The sequence below is a fragment of the Crocodylus siamensis genome, chromosome 7, assembly GCF_052110815.1.
Source record: "Crocodylus siamensis isolate JL-2025a chromosome 7, ASM5211081v1, whole genome shotgun sequence".
In the NCBI taxonomy this organism is placed as follows: Eukaryota; Metazoa; Chordata; order Crocodylia; family Crocodylidae; genus Crocodylus; species Crocodylus siamensis.
This window is the reverse complement of record NC_143401.1, coordinates 75,620,713-75,643,972: the sequence shown is the minus strand read 5'-3', so window position 1 is coordinate 75,643,972 and position 23,260 is coordinate 75,620,713. Positions and strand designations below refer to the sequence as shown.

The 23,260-nt window shown below is 41.8% G+C and overlaps 1 protein-coding gene across 3 annotated transcripts in view; it reads left to right on the top strand.

Moving 5' to 3' along the window:
• MGMT (O-6-methylguanine-DNA methyltransferase) overlaps positions 1-23,260 on the top strand; it is a 307,777-nt gene that overhangs the window by 6,152 nt on the left and 278,365 nt on the right. For all 3 annotated transcript variants that reach the window (XM_090057514.1, XM_090057516.1, XM_090057517.1), the window contains exon 2: positions 4,767-4,906. In XM_090057514.1, coding sequence (XP_089913640.1) covers positions 4,767-4,906 — 140 coding nt within the window. The remainder of the gene's footprint in view (positions 1-4,766; positions 4,907-23,260) is intronic.

The window sequence follows — 23,260 nt, the reverse complement described above, 5'->3', positions numbered from 1 at the left end:
CAAGTAAAATCTAGCTTCAGGTAAAATCATGCTAGATTCAGCTTGTGTGATCTTGCAGGGAAGCTATGCTTGATCAGGATCTGTCTTTCCGCCAGGCAGTGGATCATTACATGAATAAAGTTGCCATCATATGCTGGACATACTGCATTGGCTTCCTTAGTGTCAGAAAGCATGAAGCCAAGAGTAAAACCCTTAAGGGTATGCCACACATCTATTTAATCATTTAAATGTTCAAAATGTTGGCTTTTGTGTAATCACTATGAAATCCAGTTATGCAAACTATAGCTTGGTTGCAAACTAGTTGTTACTAATATGGTAAAAGGCAAAGTGTGAAGGATTTATTTCCCAGATTCATTTTCTTTCTACAGTTTTAATTGGTAGGTGCTATCTAGCTACATAACTGTAACTGTTGGTAGACTGATATCTTCTTATTCATTAAATTTGAGTGCAGTGTTTTTGGACAGGAGTGAGGTTTTTCCAAGCTGAGAGAGACAACCTGCTATGTGGGTAGTCTTTACAAATCTGGCAACAGACTAACAAGATTAGGAAAAAAATAGTTACAGGTTAATTGCATTATACTAAGAAACGTGTTATAATTGAAATCAGAAATGTAAGCACTTATTTGTAAATCTAATCTTTCTGCTTGTACAGGACTCTTTTTTGTGTTACTTAGTACAGGTTAGGTGCTATAAAATAATTGCCTTTTCATGTCAAAGTTTAAACTAATCAGGCAATGGGATTTTCATCATTTTTCCTTGGAAGGCTATTCCACAAGTTAGTAAAACTGACTTTTTAAGATGTTTGCCTGACATCATTCTGAGTTCATTTGCTTAAATTTTGTTGCCTTATTAATTGTGTTGTTCACTATAGGGCAGTGATAAACAATTTATCTTTATCCTTCAAATAGTTGGAAAAGAGAGAACAACTCTCTCCCTTGGCTGGCTGGTTTGCATTCTGACTCTTTGCTCTAGAAGATAATAGTTCCTCCTTGATCATTTTCCTTTTCACTATGTAGGGACTCTACCACATCCTTACACTTAAGACACAATTAACCAGTTAATCAGGTCTTAATTGATTGTATGTATGGTTGGGGGACAACTTAATGGCATGATAAAACAAGGAATAAGCTGCAAAGCTACTCCAAAAATGTATAATAACTTTGTGGCAGGTTCTTACTGTGCCATTAATTGAATATGTGGCTGGTAGCCCCATCAGTTGACCCAGGTTCCCAGCTGTGTGGACACACCATGCACCTCCAGAGCTGGGATCCTGCAGCTGACCTGAGTTGTCAGCCACAGGGATGCACCCAAGAGCCCATGTTGGCAGGAGCCCACAGTGGATCTGTGCATCCCTACAACTGAGGGTGCATCCCTACAACTGAGTCCAGGTCAACTGATGGAGCTTGCTACTTGCTAGTGCAGGGGGAGCCTGGCAGTAAGGTGTGATGGGATGTGATATGTGATCCCATAATCATGCCTTCTGCCATATATATGCAGCATGGCAAGAAGCACGATTGCATGGATTGCACATCACAGCCAATCAGACCTTTACCAGCACAACTGGTAGAGGGCTAAGGCTGTCATCAGTTTTGTCAAAATCTTGGCACGGTCTCCTTGGTACAGCTTTAATTAACAGGAAAAAATATCTAACACTTATAATTAGCTCAAAACTTGAAAATGACAATACCTGAAATTAACAACAGGAGGTAATATCTCCATCAAGTAATTTGTTCATATGTACATTTTCATTGTGGGCGTGCAGAAATCTCATGAGCTGTCTTGGAAGCTTTCTTCCTCACCAGTGTATATAGGTACATGGTACCCCAGCCACGCCGTGTATCCTGGGCTGAGGGGATAAAGAGTGGCATGCATTTCTTATAGATTTCATAGACATTAGGGCTGGAAGGGACCTTGTGAGATCGTTGTGTCCAGACCCCTGCCCAAAGGGTAGGAAGTCAGCTGGGGTCAGATGACCCCAGCAAAGTAAGCATCCAAACATTTCTTGAACACATCCAGAGTAGGTGCTTGCACCACTTCTAGGGGGAGTCTATTCCAAGCTTTTGAGACTCAGACAGTAAAGCAGTTTTTCCTTATGTCTAGTCTAAAATTGTCTTCTAGCAGTTTGTGACTGTTAGACCTTGTCTTCTCTTGGGGTGCCCTGGTGAACAGACGTTCTCCCAGTTCCTGATGACTGTACTTACAGACTGCCACCAAGTCACCCCGAGCCTTCTCTTCTCCAGGCTGAAGAGTCCCATGGCTCTCAGCCTCTCTTCATAAAGCCTGCCCTCTTGACCTCTAATCATGCGACATCACATTGGTGGCTCATGTTCATTTTGTGATCAATCATGACCTCCAAATCTCTTTTGGTTGTGGTGCTAGTGAGTGAAGCACTGCCAAGCCTATAAGTATGATGTGAGTTCTTTCTCCCAAGGTGGAGCACCTTGCATCTCTCTATGTTGAAGGTCATTGGGTTTTGATCCACCCACCTTGCAAGCCTGTCCAGGTCGGCCTGAATTGCCAGCCTCATGCCACATTTCCTGGACACTGTTTCCAGGTGGACTTAGTGTGTTGCACAGTTGGCCATAATTCTGGACAAATCTTTTTTTTTTTTTCCTTCCTCCTACATTGTGACTTCCAAAAACAAGGTGCATGTTCTTTTTGTGATTGTGTGTGTATATAAGAAAATAAGGTATTCCTTGTTGCCCTTTTCCTCAGACAGTTCATAGAAAAGTAGGGCTGGAAGAGGCATCAAGAGGTCAGGAGGTCCAGCCATAACTCAGTTTATTCCTACCATTATAGTCAACTTTCTACAATGGAAAATAAATTATACTTGTAAACAGATGCTATTTTTTTCCAAATATTCTACAAGGACCAATGATACTACATTAACATTCCTTAATATAGTTTAAACCATTCCGTTTAAACTATTCCAGAAAAGTTTTTGTCTAAACTGCTGTTAAAAACATCCAGAGATAGAGATTCCACCACCTCTCTGGGTAGCCTGTCTCACAGTTCTTCCTAGTGTTCAACCTAAATTTCCCTTGCAGCAGTTTTAAGAACAGTATTCCTTGTTCCGCCACGGCCGCCAAAGAGAGCTTGTCAGCAGCAGTCCCTTGATACAAAGATGATATAATAGTCTTATTACCATTGTCCTCTTTATAGCCACCTTTCAGGTATTTGAAGGTTGTTATTAAATCCCACCTCAGTCTCTTCTTCTCCAGACTAAATAATGCTAGTTCATTCAATCTTTCCTCACAACTCATATTTTCTAGGCCTCTAATAACCTTTGTACTCTGCTGATCTCTTTATCCACACCTTTCAATTATGCATACTATCAATATGCATACTATTGATTTTTGGGGTGGGATCATTTCTCCAGTTTATCCAAGGTCATTTTTAATCATTCAACTCTTCAGAGTATCTGCAACTCCACCTGTTATTCTGACTTTCACCAACCAGTAGATGACTCCAAGGGCTTTTAGGATCTGATGGCTGCAAACTGTATTCTCCAGGATATCTTCCTGTAAGGGTGAAGGGCCCCTTGTCCTGGCTTCCTTAAATAGTGGATGATTTTGTCCAACATGTGCAAAGGAATGCCCTTTTTTCTCCTTACACCAGAACCATTGTGACAGATGCCTCTGGTAGGTTGGGAAGCTCAAAGGAGACAAGACTCTATATCAGAGTTTTGGGACTCTGATTGAGCAGAAGAGCTTGTCAAGACTTTCTCTGCAGCATTCAAGGGTGTCATTTACAGATCATGGCAGATTATGACAGCACACTTTTATATCCTCACATGGGGTAGGACGAAATCTGTCCATATATGCAGATAAGTGTGCTGCAAATGGCAGATGCATATGACATCAAAGTATATAAGTATAAATATTTTCCTTTCTTTCATTGGCAGTGTAGGATCTTATCAAGTTGTCTGGTGTTGTTTGTTTCTTCTCCTGTTTTGTCCCATTCCTTTTCATTCTTATGCTATGGTTTGTAAGCTCTTTGAAAATCATCCTACTCTATTTATACAGTGCCTGACACACTGGGCTGCAGAGTGCTATGCTAGAGAATATGCTGTGCTAGGGAATATGCTAGGGAAAGCCAAATAAGCTCTACCTGCTGACTGCAAACATTTTTGTGAAACCAAATATTAAGGAATGTGTGGTACTATTGTTGTTCCTTGTAGAATATTGAGAGAGGTTTGGCATCTGTTTACAAGCATGCATTATTGGCTATTGTAGAAAGTTGACTGTAATTGTAAGAATAAATTGTGTCCTTGACTAAGCATTGATTTGTTGTTGTATTTGTTTTGTTTTTGCAGGACAGCCATTTCCTATGTGCTGTTATTCACCTAATATTGCCTTTATAAAGGAGTAAATATGCTTTATTGTCATAGTAATCCCTTTTAAATTGGTGTCAAAACAAGTTTTCTTTTTCTTTAGGTGTTTACTAACAAATCTACCATTAAACTGCTATTATTTGTGATACTGAGCAGGTCAGTGTTTAATTAGTTAACAGTTTAAGAGTTTGATTTAGATGCTATGTTGACTTCCTGCAAGGCTAGATTGATCACATTTAATCCAGTATAGGAGTACAGCATATAATTAGAGTAAGTTTAAGTACTGTGAATTCTTACTCTGCTTTCTGGTATTTCCTCTTTAAAATTCTTCAGAATAAAATTATGTTTAACACTACAGATTTTTGAGATGTTGGTTCCTGGGGGGAAATGTGTATACTTAAATTTTTTATAAATTATTGTTCTCCTGTGAACAGATGGCTTTAAAAGATGGAAAAGCTCAATGTAAAATTATGCTTGTGGTCCTGGACAGCCCCATGGGAAGAATTGAAATATCTGGGTGTGAAACAGGTATACATGAATTAAGTCTTCAGAAAGATGCAATGCCACCAAATGGGTAAGTTTATGCCCTATTATCTTTAATATAAATATGTGGGGCAGAAAGCAAAATATCCTAACCGTTCTAAAAAGTATCTTACCTACTTATTTATATCAGCTGTATTATTTGGAAAGACTGTGCTTTCTGTTTTAAAGAAGATAGTGAAGGTTGTTTTTTTTTCTTGTCCCATTCATGATTATTTCTTTGACTATCTGTTCCATCTTTAATACAATTTTAAAGCAGTTTTACTTTAAATATTTATTTAATATTTACACAATATTTATTGTGTCAAATGCCCATACTTCTTATTTTAGCACCCATTTTAAATTCTGTTTTTGGGCATTGTGCATCCAGAAATACAGGCCAAATCTCTTCCCTGGGCCTAATAAAACTCACTCACAAAGAGAATGTACCAGGTCTGTGTGGTTTTGGCTACAATATACATGACTGCTGTTTTGTTTATTAGATCATACTCCCATATTAGAAGTATAAATAATTGCTGATTCACAAATAGTTATTTAATCTGTGTCAATGTGTTGGTTCCCCCTCAGGTTGCTGGTCTATAGACAAGTGAAATGCTTACAGCTAATATTAATTTCTATCAGAGAGTTTTATCAGAGTCTCAACCATGCATTCAAGTGTGGCTACAGAAGTGAGTCTTACATTGTATTGTACTATAACTTGTGTGCAAAGGGACAGAATTCAAGTTGCACAAGCAGTTTATACCTTATGTCTTAAATATTTGCAATAATTGGGAATCTGGAGCAGTTCAGTGTCTAAGTCACTTTCTGGGTAAACCTAAATACTGGGTACCCTGTGTATAATAGTAGAGAGGTTATTTTTAATTTCTTGAACAAATATGGACAATATTTGTCACCTTGATATCCTTAATCCTTAAGTAAGGGAAGGTCTGGATTTAGCAGAGCTACTGAATCCCTTCCCATTTCCTTGTTATGTAAATTCTCACCTTTTTGTATTTTTGTTTACTGGAGCACAGTTGGTCTTTACTTGATGACTTGTGCCGTAGGCCCTTCCTCTTGCTTTGTGGTCAGTTAACATTGGAGGTTGCTTTCATCCATTAGTTTGTGAGCTCTGTCTTCCTGGTGTGATTGGGACAGCTCCTACTTTCATTGAAATAAAAAAAAAAAAAACCTGCAAAGAAGGAAATAAAATATTCTTCCAGTTGGTCTTCCCTCCCCACCACATCCTGTTTTACTTGTTTGCTTTCATATTTGTGTAATACTAATATTAATGAAGTATTAACATCATCAATTGTATTCTAGTTTTAAATATATTTATAACAGATTAACTCTAATGCACAAAAAACTCACAGCCCAAAACATGTTTATCAGTGTAAGTATTTTATCCCAGTTTGAGCAAACTTCTGTGACATGGGAAAATAACCATTTCTGTTTTTCTTTTTTTTAATATTGGGTTTAGCTTGAAAGGGAAGCTGAAAATAGAGTACCTTTTGGGATATGGGACAATTTTTAAAACTAGCATTTTTTAAAAATAGAGAGCAGTAAATTCTAAGTTGTCTAAGAGACTGTTACCTGCAAACAAGAGGGACTCCTCTTTTCCATTTCAGATGGTAAAGATTTAAAAATTTTAAAGCTCTCTATAATGTTTCTGCTGAAATGTAACATTTAATCTTTTGCACTCGTTGATAGTGAATAGTTGTTAAAGTCTCTGGTCTCATTATTTTTGACAGAATAAAATAAAAACAAAACAGTGCCCAGTGTTTCTCTTAACTGGCTAATAAACACAATGGCAAGAACATTAGATGGAAAAAATACATAAGAAACATAAAAATTGATTTTAATGGACCCCTGTCAGAGACAGCCATAATGAACACAAGTGTGGTAGTAAATATTGGTATTTTACTCCACAGTCATTAAGATTTTTTCATGTAGAGTTGCATGTTACAATCAATATAGGTTTTAGCATTTTTTACAACAAAAATAAGTAAACCTTTGAAATTTATAAATACTTAAGATTTGCAGTCTGTCAAACATCTTGGAGTTTTAGAAAATCTAATAAGAATGCTTGTGGAGTTGCACAGTTTATTTGTGGGAATCTTGATCTGTTTTACAGCTTGTAAAATGCTGTGCAATTAATCACCTGAGATTACAACCTATTCTGTGATGACTCTTAGTAAAATTTAAGGACACAGACCAAAAAGGACAGATTAAAAGAAGAAACGAAAAGGCAAAATTGAGTTTTCTGAGTGTTCATTTGAGCATGATCTGTAAGTGAAACAGAAATAAAGGTTAGTTTTTAGTACCGGCTTTGATTACCAGTTCCTATTTTGTGGAAAGGGGCATTTTCAGGCTAGCTAAAGCAAAATAACTTTGGCTTAAATTTCCTGTTTCCCTAAGTGTAAACTTTAAACATGAACAGTCAAATGGCTATTTATTGCATAAACCATTTTGATTTTTTTTTTAATATTTAAGACTAAACTTAGGGACAAAATCTGTCTTTTGCTATTAAAATAGAGTATGGGATAAAACCTGATGTAGATGTATTGAAAATTTAAGATAGTTGTCTGTGAGAACAAGTGCTTTGTGTCTGCAGAAATTTGGTTTAGAAATAATTAACTCATTAAAGCTGAAAATATCATATGCTGTATGTGCATAGGCAGAAAATAGTGGATTCTTCAAGCTTTCATCAACAAATTGAGGCAAAGTTTCAGAGAGTGTGTCAAACAAAAGTGCATTCTCAATATTTACTATTAACACAACTAGTATATTAGTGAAATTAGGTGAGAGACTACTAATATAATTGTGATATAAAGCAAAGTACATCTAGAGCAAAGCTTGCTTTTAACAAAATGCTGAAAGTTTTCTGTTTTTAGCACCTTCACAGTTGCTGCCCATGTAAGTATGTATGTATATATAAAATAACATTGTTCTAAAAACTTAAAGAATAAGTGAATAAAGATGAAAAGTATGCAGTTATTGCATTGTACAATTCTTTGTAGACAAATCAGCTAATGTAGTTGCCTTACTCCAGTTTTGATGAATACCAATTTTTGCTTGAGCAGATTGGATTGTCAGTTTTGATATTTTCCCTAAAATGCCTGAAATGAAATATTACAAGTATTTAATTCAATTCGTTTCTGTCTTTAATAAAAACTTGTTGCCAACTTGTTTTTTGGCTTTACTGGGATTGTTTTTTTTTCTTATAAATGTCTTTAGAGTCATGGTGAGACTGTGAAATTACTTTTTTTTTTAACTGTTTGTTTTGCTGCCAATCTGCTGCTGCATTTTACATATGTAATGACTGTCAGTTTAGAAGTTTCCCATCTTCCTGTTCCTGAGCCGGAAGGTAAATTTCTAGTGTGATGAATAGGGAGTTACAGTTGTGATTTCCATTAACACTAACACAAACTGCTCATATTTTCCTATGCTTAATATTTACAACAGAATGTCCTTAAGAAAGAAGGTGGTGCAGACTTTCAGTTTGGTAGTTGGGATGAAACAGGCAGCAAACTTTTTTCTGTGTACTATAATACAGAAGGAATTCCCTTGTTCCCACAATGAAAATTGTTCAAGGGGTGCCTGGCTACTAGACCATTTAACATGCAGTCCTGGTTATATAGCCTGCAAATTTGCAAATGCGATGTATTAAGGTTGCAGCTGTTGGATTTTTAGTAAAATAAAGGAAAACAATATTATATGCCTTGAAGTAAACTTATGGTGTGAAAAAACTGCCAGTGTGTGATTGGAAAATATGGGCTTACATGCTGAGCATTGTGAGTCATTAATAATGTGGCATTCATTACTACTCATTTATGATTGTGCATATAAAATAGAAAATAAAACACATTCTGATTGGTTGACAAGCATTCCAGATTATGCTGGTATTTGAACACACACCACAGGACAAAATGATATAACCATAAAAAGATGTTGTGCCATTTTTATTATTTTTATGCATAATTCAGTGTTGGGATCTCAATTGTATTTTAACATAAAATCTTTGTTTCTTTCTTTACTTGCAAGGTTTGACAGACTATAGGTTTTATTGTAATATTTCTGTGTAAACTGTGTTTATGTTGTTATAATGCTGTGTGCCTCAGTCAGTTTCCTCCTGGCTCACTTAAACAGGGGGAAGAATGAGTTAAAGCAGGGATGCTCAACCCCAGGCCTGCAGGCCAGATCCAGGCTGTGGCACTGTGTGTTATTTGGCCCATGGTTCCAAAAATCTGGCAGCGGGAGAGCAGTGGCATTGTTTCCCCGCTGCCAAATTTTCAGATCCATGGGGAGTCCCAGACTGTGTATGTTGGATTGGGCCTACCATCCTGGTGCCCAGGGCTCAGCAGGGGTGGTATCAGCCCCCAGCGCCCAATTCCAGTGTGCAGAGGGTGAGAGGGGGCGGTGGGTCCCAGGGTACCCAATCTCGCCTACGGACTGGCCCTAGTCTGTTCACCTGGCCCTGTACTGATCATCTGGACCTCAGGGCTAAAAGGTTGAGCATCATTGTGTTAGTGTCAATGAAGCAAGAGAGCTGTCTATGTCGGGAAGGACACAGGATGGACCTCTTGCATCCACAGAGGCTTGAATAGCTTTGACAGATTAACAAAGGAAAAATGCCTTACACTCAGGAGGAAAACAGAATGAGATGAGGTAAAAATGGGGATGGAGGTGTTGTCCCCTTAAGGGGAGTCTGGAGTCAGATGAGAGATGCTTTGGGGGCCTAAGGACCTGAAGACACTGCAAAGAGAACAGCAAAGCAATCCTTGGGGGTACTCTGGGCTCTCTGAGCTGGATTAGGGACAGAAGAACTGCTTGACCCTATTTATCCCCAATATATGCCACAGCGCTCTGGTTGCTGCTTGAAACTGGGATGCACTGAGTCTCCCCAACAAGTCCCTCTCTCAGGAGTGGAATAGGATGCTAGCTCCCCAAGTCAGGGTTGTGGATGAAGAATCAGGGAGTGAAAGTGACTAAAAGGCCAGGTCACAGAGTGGGAAGGAAACTGGGCTCCCCCTTCCTCTAGAATTGGCATTGAGGAACACTTGTGGAGACCAGAAAAGATTGCAGTGGTCCAAAGCAAATACCCACTTTGGAGTCACTCTGTGACACAAAGTATAAATCAGGTCAGTAAGGTGGCATATTTTAAACTAGTTTAAAAAATATTTTTTGAATAAGAGAAGTAAAGGAAGATTAGGTCAGAAATGTGACCTTTTTGTTTGTGTTTGGTTGGTTAGTATTTTTTAAAAAGGTTAAAGGATAATAGCAAAGTAGGGTTGGAAGTGACCACATGAGGTCATCCAGTTCAGCCCCCTGCACAAGGCAGTAAACCATCCCAGGCAAGTGTCTGTCCAACCATAAATTTCAAGGATAAAGATACCATAGTTTCTCTAGGTAGCCTGTTCCAATCCCTGATCAACCTTGTAGTTGGAAAGTTCCCCCTAATTTCCAAACTAAACTTTGTCTGCTGCAAGTTGAGGCTATTTCTTCTAATGTTATCCTCCACAGCCACAGACAAAAGCCCATTTCCATCCTCTCTGTAATTGCCCTTCAGGTATTTGAAGACTGTTATCAAATCTCCTCTGTCTTTTTTTTCTGACTAAATAACTCTGGTTCTTTCAAGCTTTCCTCATAAGTCTTGCATCTCGGGCCCTCAGTCATTTTTATTGCGCTGTACCTGGACTCTTTCCAAACTGTCCAAATACTTGTTGAAGTGCAGGGGCCAAAACTGAACACAGCACTCCAGGTAGGTCATCACCATCGCTGAATAGATCAGAAGATTCACATCCTTTGATTTGCAAACAACTTCTGTTAATACAACTGAGTATGCTGTTGGCTTGTATTCAGCTTCTGATCCACTATAACCCCTAGGTTCTTTTTTGCGGTACTGTGACCTATCCATTTATTCCCCAGGCTGTATTTGTGCATGCAGTTATGCTGTAGGACTTTTGCACTTGCCCTTACTGAATAATGTCTAATTGATTGTGGAACATTTCTTCAATCTCTTCAGGTCATTCTGGATCCTATGCCTACTCTCTGGAGTATCTGCAATTGCCTACTTTCTGGAGTATCCAACTTGGTGGTGGTCTCAAATTTGCCCAGTGTGAACTTGATCCCATCATTAATAAGGATTTTATTATTAATCAAGATATTAAGCCATACCAGATACAGGGCAGATCCTTGGGGAACCTCACATGAAACTTGCAACTAGCCGTTAAGGACTACTCACTGATAGTTTCATAGTTTCTAGGGTCGGAAGGGACCTGAACAGATCATCTAGTCCGACCTCCTGCCATGGCAGGAAAGAGTACTGGGGTCAAACAACCCCAGCAAGGTGTTCATCTAACCTCCTCTTAAAAACCCCCAGGGTAGGAGCCTGCACCACTTCTCTTGGAAGTTGGTTCCAGACCCTAGCAGCCCTGACCGTGAAGTAGCGCTTCCTGATATCTAACCTAAACCTACCTCTGCCAGCTTGTGACCATTATTCCTGGTCACTCCTGGTGGTGCTCGGGGGAACAGTGACTCCCCCAATGCCTGCTGATCCCCCCTGACTAGTTTATAACAGGCCACAAGATCCCCCCTCAGCCTTCTCTTTTGGAGGCTGAACAGGTTCAGGTCCTGTAGCCTCTCCCCATAGGGCCTGCCCTGCTGTCCCCTGATCATGCGAGTGGCCCTCCTCTGGACCCTCTCCATGCTGTCAACTTCCCTCTTGAAGTGTGGCGCCCAGAATTGGACGCAGTACTCCAGCTGCGGCCTGAGCAGTGCCGCATAGAGGGGGAGGATCACCTCTTTGGACCTGCTCGAGATGCATCTGTGGATGCATGACAGGGTGCGGTTGGCCTTCCTAACTGCCTCCCCACACTGCCGGCCCATGTTCGTCTTGGAGTCAGTGATGACTCCAAGATCCTTTTCTGCCTCTGTACTGAAAAGAAGGGAGTTCCCCAGCCTGTAGGTATGGTGCCAGTTGTTCCTCCCCAGGTGCATCACCTTGCACTTGTCCGTGTTGAAACCCATCCTATTCTCATCTGCCCACCCTTGTAACCTGTCTAGGTCTGATTGTAGCCTGTTGCTTCCTTTTAGTGTGCTCACGTCCTCCCACATCTTAGTGTCATCAGCAAATGTGAACAGGGTGCTTTTTACCCCCTCGTCCAAGTCGCTGATGAAGATGTTGAACAGTGTGGGCCCGAGGACCGAGCCCTGCGGAACCCCACTGCCCACGTCCCTCCGGGCTGAGAAGGACCCATCCACTACCAGCCTCTGGGTGTGGCCCTCCAGCCAGTTGGCGACCCATTTGACTGTGTGGGTGTCTACGCCACAGCCCTCCAGTTTCTTAATGAGAACAGGGTGAGAGACAGTGTCAAAAGCCTTCCGGAAGTCCAGGAAGACTATGTCCGCTGCTACCCCTGCATCTAGTGATCTGGTGATCTGATCGTAAAAGGCCACCAGGTTGGTCTGAGAGGACCTTCCACTGATGAACCCATGTTGGTTGCCCCTAAGCATGCAGTCCCCAGCTGGCCCCTCCTGGATGTGTGCCAGCATAATTTTCTCGAACAGCTTGCCTAGGATCGAGGTAAGACTAACTGGCCTATAGTTTCCTGGGTCCTCCTTCCTCCCTTTTTTGAAGATGGGAACCACGTTGGCCCTCTTCCAGTCCTCCGGTACCTCTCCAGAGCACCACGAGTGCTCGTAAAGCCGTGCCAGGAGACTTGCAATGACCTTGGCCAGTTCCTTTAAAACTCTGGGGTGGAGATCATCCGGACCGGCTGACTTGATACGTCCAGCCCCTCCAGAAGCTCCCTAACTAAATCCTCACTAACCCTTGGCCCAGGTGTGCCTCCCCCAGTGCCCAAGGGGGGCCCAGCAGGGAGGTGGCTGTTCTTGTCCCTACTTAGGAAGATGGAGGCAAAGAAATCGTTAAACATGTTAGCTTTGTCATCTGGTGTGACGACCAAATTCCGCAACGCGTCCTGCAAGGGCCCCACATTACCCGGGACCTTCTTTTTACCTCCTATGTATTTAAAAAAGGACTTCTTATTGTCCTTAATCTGGGAAGCTAATCCCAGTTCCATCTCTGCCTTGGCCTTCCTAACTACCCCCCTACATCCCCGAGCAACTACAGAATAGTCCTCCCTGGTGATGACCCCTTCTTTCCATTGGGTGTAAGCCTCCTTTTTAGCAAGGAGACATTCCCGGATGCTTTTGGTGAGCCATGGAGGCTTGTGTGCTCTCCTGCTTCCTTTGATCCTCGTTGGGATTACCTTCCTTTGGGCTTGGAGGATCGTCTCCTTGTGGAGCGACCACTCTCCTTGGACACCTGGCTCCCCTCCCCTGTCCTCCGGGACCTCAGTGCTTCTCCAACTATCCTCCTTAGGTCATTGAAGTTTGCGCTCTTTAAAATCTAGGGCCGCTGCCTTACTGCAGGCCTTTGCCACCTTGCACTGGATGGTGAATTCCAGCAGGCGATGATCGCTGTCGCCCAGGTGGTCGAGCACCTGCAGCCCCCTCACCTGGTCATCTCCTGTGACCAACACCAGGTCCAACAAGGCATCTCCCCTGGTGGGACTGCGCACCTCCTGGGTTAGATGGAGGTCCTGCACTCTAAGAACCTGCGTGAGCGTTCAGACCTGGCTGACTGCTCTTCCCAGTAGATGGCCGGGAAGTTCAGGTCCCCCATGACTACCACATTCTTAGACTTCACTACGTCTGTGAGCTGACCCAAGAATTCCTGGTCAAGCTCTTCTCCCTGGTTGGGAGGTCTGTAGTAGATTCCCACCATTAAGTCTCTTTCCCCTCGATTGCCTTGTACTCTAACCCAAAGCACTTCAGAGTGCCCCTCCCCTGACTCCTTGCTAATTGACGAGGATGTGTATTCCTCCTTAATATAGAGTGCCACGCCCCCACCTCTCTTTCCTATCCTGTCCCTCCTGTACAGCTTATAGCCCTTGACATTCACTGCCCAATCATGCATTGAGTATGAAGATAAAACCAGTTATGTATCCAGACTATTTTCATCTAGTCTGTATTTCTGTAGCTTCTCAGTGAGACTGTACTGAGAGATCAGTGTCAAAAGTCAAAGTATTTCACATCTACTTCTCCCCTCCCCCCACTCCCCCCAGTCCACAGAGCCTGTAACCTTACAGATGGAGATCAGGTTGGTCAGGCATGACTCTTGGTGGATCCATGCTGGCTGTTCCAGCGTGGATTCCTGTCTAGGTGCTTCACAATGGATGTCTGGTGGATCTGCTCTGTGCTCTTTCCAGGTGTAGAGGTCAGGCTGACTAGGCTGTAGTTCCCTGGCTCTCCTTCCCTTTCTTAAAGATGGACATTATATTTGCCCTTTTTCAGTCATCTGGGATCTCCCCTTGTTACTTTAAATTTCAATTGCCAAATCCAGAGCAAGACCTTATAAAGGGGGATAAGGCAAAATGCCACGTTTATTAACTACATGAATTAGACATAGAGGTTCGGACACACTACTCTTATAAATGCACACAAATCATCATGCACAAAACTTACACACAGGCACACACAAACACAAAACAACCATTCCATTCAGACATAACAGTTACCAGCAGCAGTTGTTTGATAATAGCACGGGTGGCTGGTCCAGGCCTTATTGAGAGAAGATGCAGATAGCAGGCATGGGTGGTTATCGTAAGGGAGAGATCCTGGAGATAACAGCTTAGAGCGGGGTGAAACAGACGTTTCTGTGCTCCAGCGAAACAGCAAGTAGGAAGTACTAAGAGAGACTCGCCGAACTTGGCATTTGCAAAGTCTTCTTTTATAGGGGTTGGCATCCTTTGTTTCAGTTCTTTTGGGTTTTTCCATACTTAGCTTCTGTTTTTGTGGTTGTTCTTCTCAGTCTCCAGCTTATCTTAGCCTTAGGTCAGTTTGGTTATCAAAGTTGATGTCTCAGCCTTGGAGTGTCCTTGCTGCCCATCTGGCAGGATGGGTGGATTCCTCCTCCTCGTTATCTTCTTTGTGCTTTAGGCCGCAAAGGGATTCTTGAGCCATTAATTAATTAGTTTACTGACTGGTAACTTACATTTGGCGCCTTGTAGCTTACATAAACAGTTCAGTCTTTTCTCTCATCTTTATTCCATTCTCTCACCATTCACTCATTCAAAAAAGGGCATACGGAGTCCATTTACTTACGTCAAGCAAAAGAATACAAAATGGAGTTTTCAAGTTGCTTACAGGACAAAACTAACATGGTTACATTTCATTACTATTACACTTTATGTTAACATCAGCTACATTAGTTCAGTTCATGCTACACCTTCACCTTCATGAGTTCTTAAAGAGGATAGCCAATGGCTCTGAAATTACTTCAGTCAATTCCTTCAGTACTCTAAGGTCCCTCCCATCTCGCCCTGCTGGCTTCAAAGCATCTAACCCGTTCTGCCATTACTCTAGGCCGTTTGTCACCTTCCTTTTCTTTGCTGCCAACTGCATTTGTCATCTGGTAACTGCCCCTATTTTTTTACTGAGGTAAAAAAGGCCCTAAATACTTCAGATTTTTCTGACTCGTGCAACTAGATTGCCTTCTGCATTCCTTAAAAGACATGATTTCTCTTGTCTTTCACTTACTTTTGATATACCTGTAGAATCCCTTTTTATTGTTATTTATGTCCCTTGCCAGCTGCATTTCAAACTGTACCTTGGCCTTTGTACTGGCAATAAATATACTTTGTGTTTAAACATATAACCTTTCACATCCCTAGGCAGTTGTTTACAGAAGGACTTGTCCACCATCACCACCACCTCTTGGTTTGGAGGCCTGTAGCAGGCACCTTGCCTGCTGCTCTCACACTCTGACCTTTAGTTTATACTAGGTGCATCCGTAGTATCTGTGGGCAAAAACCATGGTCCCACAGTTACATCACTGTAGTAACGTGTTCCTTCCCTCCCTCCATCCTCTGTAGCGACGTGCTTCCCAAAAGGAGGTACTAAATGATGGCACAATAACAATGGCACCATAGAGCACGTGTTGATGTGCCCAATGACACACAAATAACTTCTCAACTTCTGTGCTGGGTGATCCTCTAGCAGCAATATCAATGTAATATCAGCATGGAAATACATGTCATGCTGTAGTTGGGACCTGCTTATTTTCCATGAGTTTTTCAGAGGGGTCCAAGTGTGTGAGAGAAACATCTTGAGTTTTGCTGCTTCAGTAAGATGAGTAGGGAAATCAGAGAGTTTTCTTGTGTGAAAGTCTGGTCATATTGACAAATGTGGCTGATTCTGAGTGAATTGCTCAGAGGACTTGTGTATCCATACTGGATCCAGGTCTTTTTTTTACCCTGCTCTGTGGCTAACTTTGGGCCTCCTAAAGGGATCTGAGCCTGTAGAAAAATGCTCTATGGTGGTGTTTTGAGCCCTAGTTCTGTACAAGAGTAGAGACATATGTACTTGTAGATTCTTCTGTATTGGTAGATTTTGTTAAAGGAAGCAAAACTTAAAATGATGAGAATTACCATGGACTTTAAATTTATGGAGAAGACACATCTGCAGAAATTGCATGCTGCTGCTTACCAGTTTGACTCTGGTTTTACATTCTTAGCCTTAATCAGTAGTATTTAGGTGGGCCTTTATATGGGCTCAATATTTATGCATCTATGCTGCTTTCAATACCCAAACTATTTTAGAAATGGCCAAAATTCTCACTAGTTTTTATGACTGTAAATAGGACCTAAAAACTGTGAATTGAGTATAAGTAATGCAGAGAGGGCTGTACAGTCTCCCTGGAACAGTAGCTCTTAGCTGCTGAGAGCTCCATCCATTTATATGAGGTAGTAAATCATAACCAGGAATGACGTAAGTGAAATTTGTTCACAATATTGCCATTTGTCCTCCTGTACAATTTACTGTGCATGAAGTCTTGCATCGGGACAGTTTAATTCTGTCTTTCTTCCATCAATGAGCCAAGGACCATAAGAATAGCAGAGCCCAAGAATGCATTTGGCTTCCCTTAAGACAGCAGGCACGTTCAAGCAGTTGTTGTGTTTTGGTGACTTATGATTGAGCAGAGCTTCGGGGTGAGGGAAGTACCACATTACATTCTCCCTGCATAAAATGTTTTGCAAGCATACACTAGTTAATACTGTAGTTGCAAGAAACTGGGTACCTCTTATTAAGGCAGGGGAGAGTTTAGGTTCTTGGCAGCCTACTATTTGAAAAGTGTCAGCTAAATTTTCAAAACAAAACACAAGTATCCCATTAAAACTGAGTAGGGGCTGTTGGAAGCTAGCACCTTGGAAAGCCATGCTTTAATTAGGGGTGCTCGACCCCTGGCCTGCAGGCTGGATTCTGCCCTTCATGCTGGATCATACATGGGGAGCCCTGCTGGGCAGTATCAACAGTTGTCAAGAACTTTGCATCTCTGGTCTAATCTCTGGATTAAATCTATGTAAAAGTATCATGTGGTCCATGGTTTTTACCAAACACCATGAGTTGACTGAGGTTCAGTGAAAACTTGGCCCTAATATATTAACTACAGCAAACCTTTCAATTAACCTGCTTTGAGTTCTGGCATCATAATGAATTTCAAGACTGAATATCACTTGCTTTGAATTTCCTTAAGAGAATTCAGCAAATCCCCATTTAATAGCGTCTCTTCGGGTGAGGAAACTGGGACATGGGTGACCTTCTCTAGAAATTGGACACTAGAAGAAGTGTATATTTATACACTTGCGTGGTGGGGGGGAGAAGAGGAAGGGTGCTTTATTTAGCATGGCTCCAAGAGCCACTCTAATTAAAACACATAGAGTGTCTTATGCATCAGTGTACTCGTCCTAACGCTTCAAAATGGTGGCATTTTTTCTAAAGCTCTTTGAACAAGGTTTAGATAAAGTGTCCTTGCCACCATTATGAAGCATGGGGACGCTAATACATGACATGTGGGAGGCTGCTGGGATGTGGTAATTGCCAGTGGTTTAATAAAGATTTAATAATTGCCAGCAATGTAATTACCAGCGATTTAACACCAAATTAATTGAGTCTGTTGTGATGCATTGGAATTCCAGTGCATCAGAGCAGCTTCCCAGCTTGTGTATAGGCACCCCAGAAGCACAGGTGCCACCCCAAATGGTTTCCCAGCTGGGGATACAGAGGGATTTGGTTGCCAGAAGTGGATTTAGGAACCAGAATCAAAGTCAAAGCAGGCCAGGGTCAAAAGCCATAGTCAGAGACAGTAAGCTGAAGGTTAACCAGCATCAGGTGCCAAAGCCAAAGATCAAATTAGAATCAAGAGCTGAGAACTGCAATCAGGAATGCCAGAGATCTTTCCAGAATTTGAAGGTAGAGTTGGAGCCAGGAGTCAAGAAACGAACAAAGAAGCACTTAGAAAATTGAGAACAAGAACTTTTGCTTTAGCCCAGATAAAGACACTGCAGACCGGGCCTGGCTTTTAAGAGCTATCCTCAGGGTATTGACTGCAGGATTGTCTCTCTCAGCCCAGCTAAGCTCAGGGCATTGCTCTAGGCTTGCTACAGGTCATGCTTGTTCTAAGGATGTCTTGCCCTGGGTCCAGGGTTCTGGCCTCACCTCATTACGCCTACACCTATTTGTTACTTAATTCAGGCTGAAACATTGCTGTATACATTTAGATTTGTTTATTCAAAATTCTACAATATGAAAGTATAATTAATATGCTATTGTTTGCAGTATCTGCATCCTCAAGGTATATACCTCTTGTAGATTTTGCAGAGTGCTTTCATGAAAAGGTCATAGTTATCCACTGGTTTTATGTGTGTCACTTTTGTCAAGGCCTTCAGAAAAGCCTGCATTCTTAAAACTGAAGCATATTGGTACCATATTTGGTATTAGGGCTGCTGTGACATTGATAGTGATGTAGAAATTCAGACTAGATCAGTGTTTGGCTATCAGAAATGCTTTATTTTGCAAGGACGCGGGAGAAAAAGCAAGAGGCAGCTATTCTCAACAAGAGCAAAGTACAGACCCCTTTATATACTAGTAAGCCACGTACAGGTCAACCTGCCCCGTAACATACTCTAGGCAGTCTGACAGCGACTCATCCTGTTGTTTGCTGAACCAAGCACAGTCTTCTCAAGCTGTCTCCTCATAAGCTTATCCTGAAGGCTGCCTTGTTGTTGCCACTCGGCCTTCATCCACATCCCCCATCCTGTCCCAACACATATACACTTCTCCCAGTACTTTTCCATTCCTCATCAATAGTGATGGGTCTTTGCTGTGTGGGGGGAATGAGCTCCAACTTGTCTTTTTTGCAGATAACTTTTATATTGCTATCAACAAAGGCAAGGTCTGGATTATAGCTTTCTCTCCCCTGGGAGCTAGTCAACCACCCAGGCAGCTTTGAGTCAGGATCAGGCTTAGGTGGTATATCTTGGCCAATTTGCTCTTCTCATCATTTTCACTGTAATCCCATCTGATGCTGTGGCTATTCAAGTCACCAGTAATTACACATGCTTTTTTGTGTAGGGATACTGGGCTCAAAAAAGCAAAACACTCCTCTACAGGTTTATAAATGGATGTTATTGAGATGTTGTCCCTATTAATGGTCAAGATTTCAATGTAATTTTCTGCCATTGATGACTTGTGGTTTTACTAAGCTCTAGCATATTTCGTGTGCTTCTTTTTGATGACTAAACTCATCCCAGGGATCAATGGCTTGTTGCTGTTTCACCCTCAGTTTGTCTCCTTGGAGACCAGAGCACATGACCATTGTAGTCGGTGCAAATCCTGGAGAATATCCTGTTTGATTCCTGTGAGTCCCTCTACATTTACAGAGATGACTGTCAGTGCCAGCACATGGTGCAAGGTTGTGACACAGCAGGTCAATCTGTTGCAAGTTAGAGGTTTGCATTATATATATTCTTAGAGTTATTGATGACGAGGCTTTAGCAGAATTTGGAGTTTCATTGGAATCTAACAGGAGCTGTTGCAAATGCTTCTGCTATGGCCGTTACGGAACTAGAACGATATTCCACAAATGCCACTTCTCCTCGCACTTTTCCATTTTTTTTTTCTGTTGCAAGCACTCTAATATTATGAGGTTTCACCTTTTTTAAAAGCATTTCTTGGCAAGTATGTATACGTGAATGATCTATAAATACATGTATTGTGAACACTATTAAACATTTATTTAGATTTCATAGATTTCATAGAATTCATAAACATGGATACTTTAAAATGCAGAGTATACATCGGTATGATTCCAGCCTTCACTTTTAACACACATGCTGTATGTACACATGCTTGTGTGGACACTGCTGTAAAATGGCCACATTTCTCACATTATTTTCTGTTTTAAATATAGTGAAATATTTCACACAAATCGTACAAACTTGGCAAACATTTATCTTCCTTACTATCAACTTTTTGTCAATACACACACAAGCTTATTAACATTAAAATATACACCATGTAACTGTAGAAATCATTCCACTGCTCATTAAAAACTTATGTCATAATGCCATAGTTATCAGCTTTCTGCAAGGCCTGACTCTGCTCTGCATGCATGGGACTAGGAGCAGACCAAAATATACCATTTTTTTCCTGACACATATTTACTAGATTACTATGAAGAATCATAAGTGATTAAACTACATTTATCGAATGATCAAAATAGTAGTTTCATAGTAGCTAGGGTCAGGAGGGACCTGAACAGATCATCTAGCCTGACCCCCTGCCACAGGCAGGAATGAATGCTGGGTTCACAAGGCCCCAGACAGGTGATCGTCCAACACCTCTTGAATTTGCCCAAGGTAGGGGTGAGGACCACTTCCCTGGGAAGTTGGTTCCAGATTTTGGCCACCTTAACTATAAAAAATTGCCTTCTGATCCCTAACCTAAACCTGTTCTCCATCAGCTTATTACCATTGTTCCTCATCACCCCAGGTGGTGCTGGGGAGAAAAGGGCTCTACCTATTTGCTGTTGATCTCCCCTGATGAGTTTGTAGGCAGTCGGTCCCCCCTCAGCCTCCTCTTGCTGAGGCCGAACAGGTTCAGGTCTCTCAGTCTCTCCTCGTAGGGCCTGTCCTGCTGCCCTCTCACCAAGTGGATGGCCCTCCTCTGAACCCTCTCCAGGCTGGCCACATCCTTTTTGAAGTGTGGCGCCCAGTACTGGACACAGTACTCCAACTGCGGCCTGACCAGTGTCGCACAGAGGGGGGAGTATCACCTCTCTGGACCGGCTTGAGATGCATCTTTGGATGCATGACAAGGTATGGCTGGCTTTGTTGGCTGTGGTCCGGCATTGGAGGCTCATGTTCATCTTGGAGTCGATAATGACTCCAAGATCCCGTTCTGCCTCTGTGCTTTCAAGAGGGGAACTCCCCAGCTTGTATATATGCTGTGGATTCCTTCTCCCAAGGTGTAGCACCCTGCATTTGTCTACGTTGAACCCCATCCTGTTCTTATCTGCCCACTTTTGTAGTCTGTCTAAAATCTATTTGCAGTCTCTCTCCCTTCAAGTGTGTCCACCTCGCCCCACATCTTAGTGTCATCGGCAAACTTGGACAGCATGCTTTCTACCCCCTTGTCCAAGTTGCTGATGAAGATGTTAAACAGTGCAGGCCTGGGACTGAGCTCTGGGGTACCCCACATCTCGTCAGGTTGAGTACAACCCATCCAGCACTACTCTCTAGGTGTGCCCCATCAGCCAATTTTTTACCCATCCAACTGTGTAGGCATCAATGCCACAGTCGCTTAATCTATTAATGAGGATGGGGTGTGAGACCGTGTCAAAGGCCTTCTTAAAGTCCAGAAAGACTACATCCATGGCGACACCATCGTCCAAGGATTTAGTTATTTGGTCATAAAAGGCAATCAGGTTGGTCAGGCAGGACTTGCCTTTGATGAACCCATGCTGATTGCCCCTGAGCATGATCTCCCCTGCTGGCCCCCCACAGATGTGCTCCTTGATGATTCTCTCCAAGATCTTCCCAAGCACTGAGGTGAGGCTTACAAGCCTATACTTACCTGGGTCCTCCCTCCTCCATTTCTTGAAAATTGGAACCACATTAGCCAGTTTGCAATCCCCTGGCACCCGGCCAGATGACCACGAATGCTCATATAGTTGGGCCAAGGGCTCCGCGATGACCCCTACCCAGCTCCCTCAATATCCTTGTGTGGAGGGCATCTGGACCTGCAGATTTAAAAATGTCTAGCCCTTCCAGAAGATCCCTAACTACATCTGCGCTGACTAGAGGCCTGACAGAGCTATCCTCAAGATTGTTCCTACCTCTGGTAGGTGGGATATCCTGGTCCCTGTTCAAGAAAACAAAAGCAAAAAAACTGTTAAAAATATCAGCTTTCTTGTCTGGCATAGCCACAAGATTACCGTTTGTGTCTTGCAGGGGTCCTACATTGCCTGGTGCCTTCTTCTTGCTCCCAATGTACTTGAAAAAGGACTTTTTGTTGTCCTTAATCCTGGACGCTAGCCTGAATTACATCTCATGAAAACAGGACTTTTCATGAAGCTTGTAAATTTTAACCTAACTTGGTAACATTTTTAGTATATTTTGCTTCATAAAGAATTATTTCCTTGATTAATATGAAATGAACTATAGGAGATATAGGGTAAACAGTAGGTAAGAAAATAGCATGCACACATGCACATGCACACACCCATTTTTTAAGGCAAAGGGGATTAGAAATTTTCCAGTTATGCCTTCTGATAGAATCCATGTTGTTAGCTTTAAAGCTTCTTATCCTGTGCCTTCTTCCAGAAAGTCATCTTACCCTCCCACACTGGTTGGAATGGATGAGGCAGAATAGAATAGAATAAAAAGCCCTCTCACTCCAAATCTTGTTTGGGGCACTGGGGAGTCTGCAATATTTGTGAATGAACAGCAGTTAAACATTCATCTTTTGAAGCAAGACTTCAGTTTGTTCCATGTATGTTTGAAAGAGAAATACAGAAAGGTGAGAAAGTGAAATAAGTGTGTTGCTGAGTTGGACACACAAGTTTAAATTTCATAACCCTGCTTATAGTCCTGGTGGATTATGAAGTTGTATTTGTTACAAGTGAAGTGTTTTTCAGCCACTAAAAACTGAGTAGTATTTTTATTAGCTTTTCTTTTTTGCACCATTCTCTTTCAGAAAAAACTGGGATACCAAGAAAGGGGATTCAAACAAGCATTTTAGATAGAAAGTTAACAAATTGGTTCATCTTTACACATTGGCCCAACTTCAGACAGCTATTTAAATGTTTAACTCATTGCAGTCGATGATTAATGGGAAGCTAGGTCTCTATATTGTTTTGAATCTGTTTCTTAGTCAAGCAGTCCTACAATTTTAACCCTTTAAAAATCTTGCGACTAAAGCATGGAAGATGTGAAAATATATTTTGAATGTGTGTTTGTGTGAACAATAACTAAAACGCATGTGTAGCAGTGGTATATCATATATC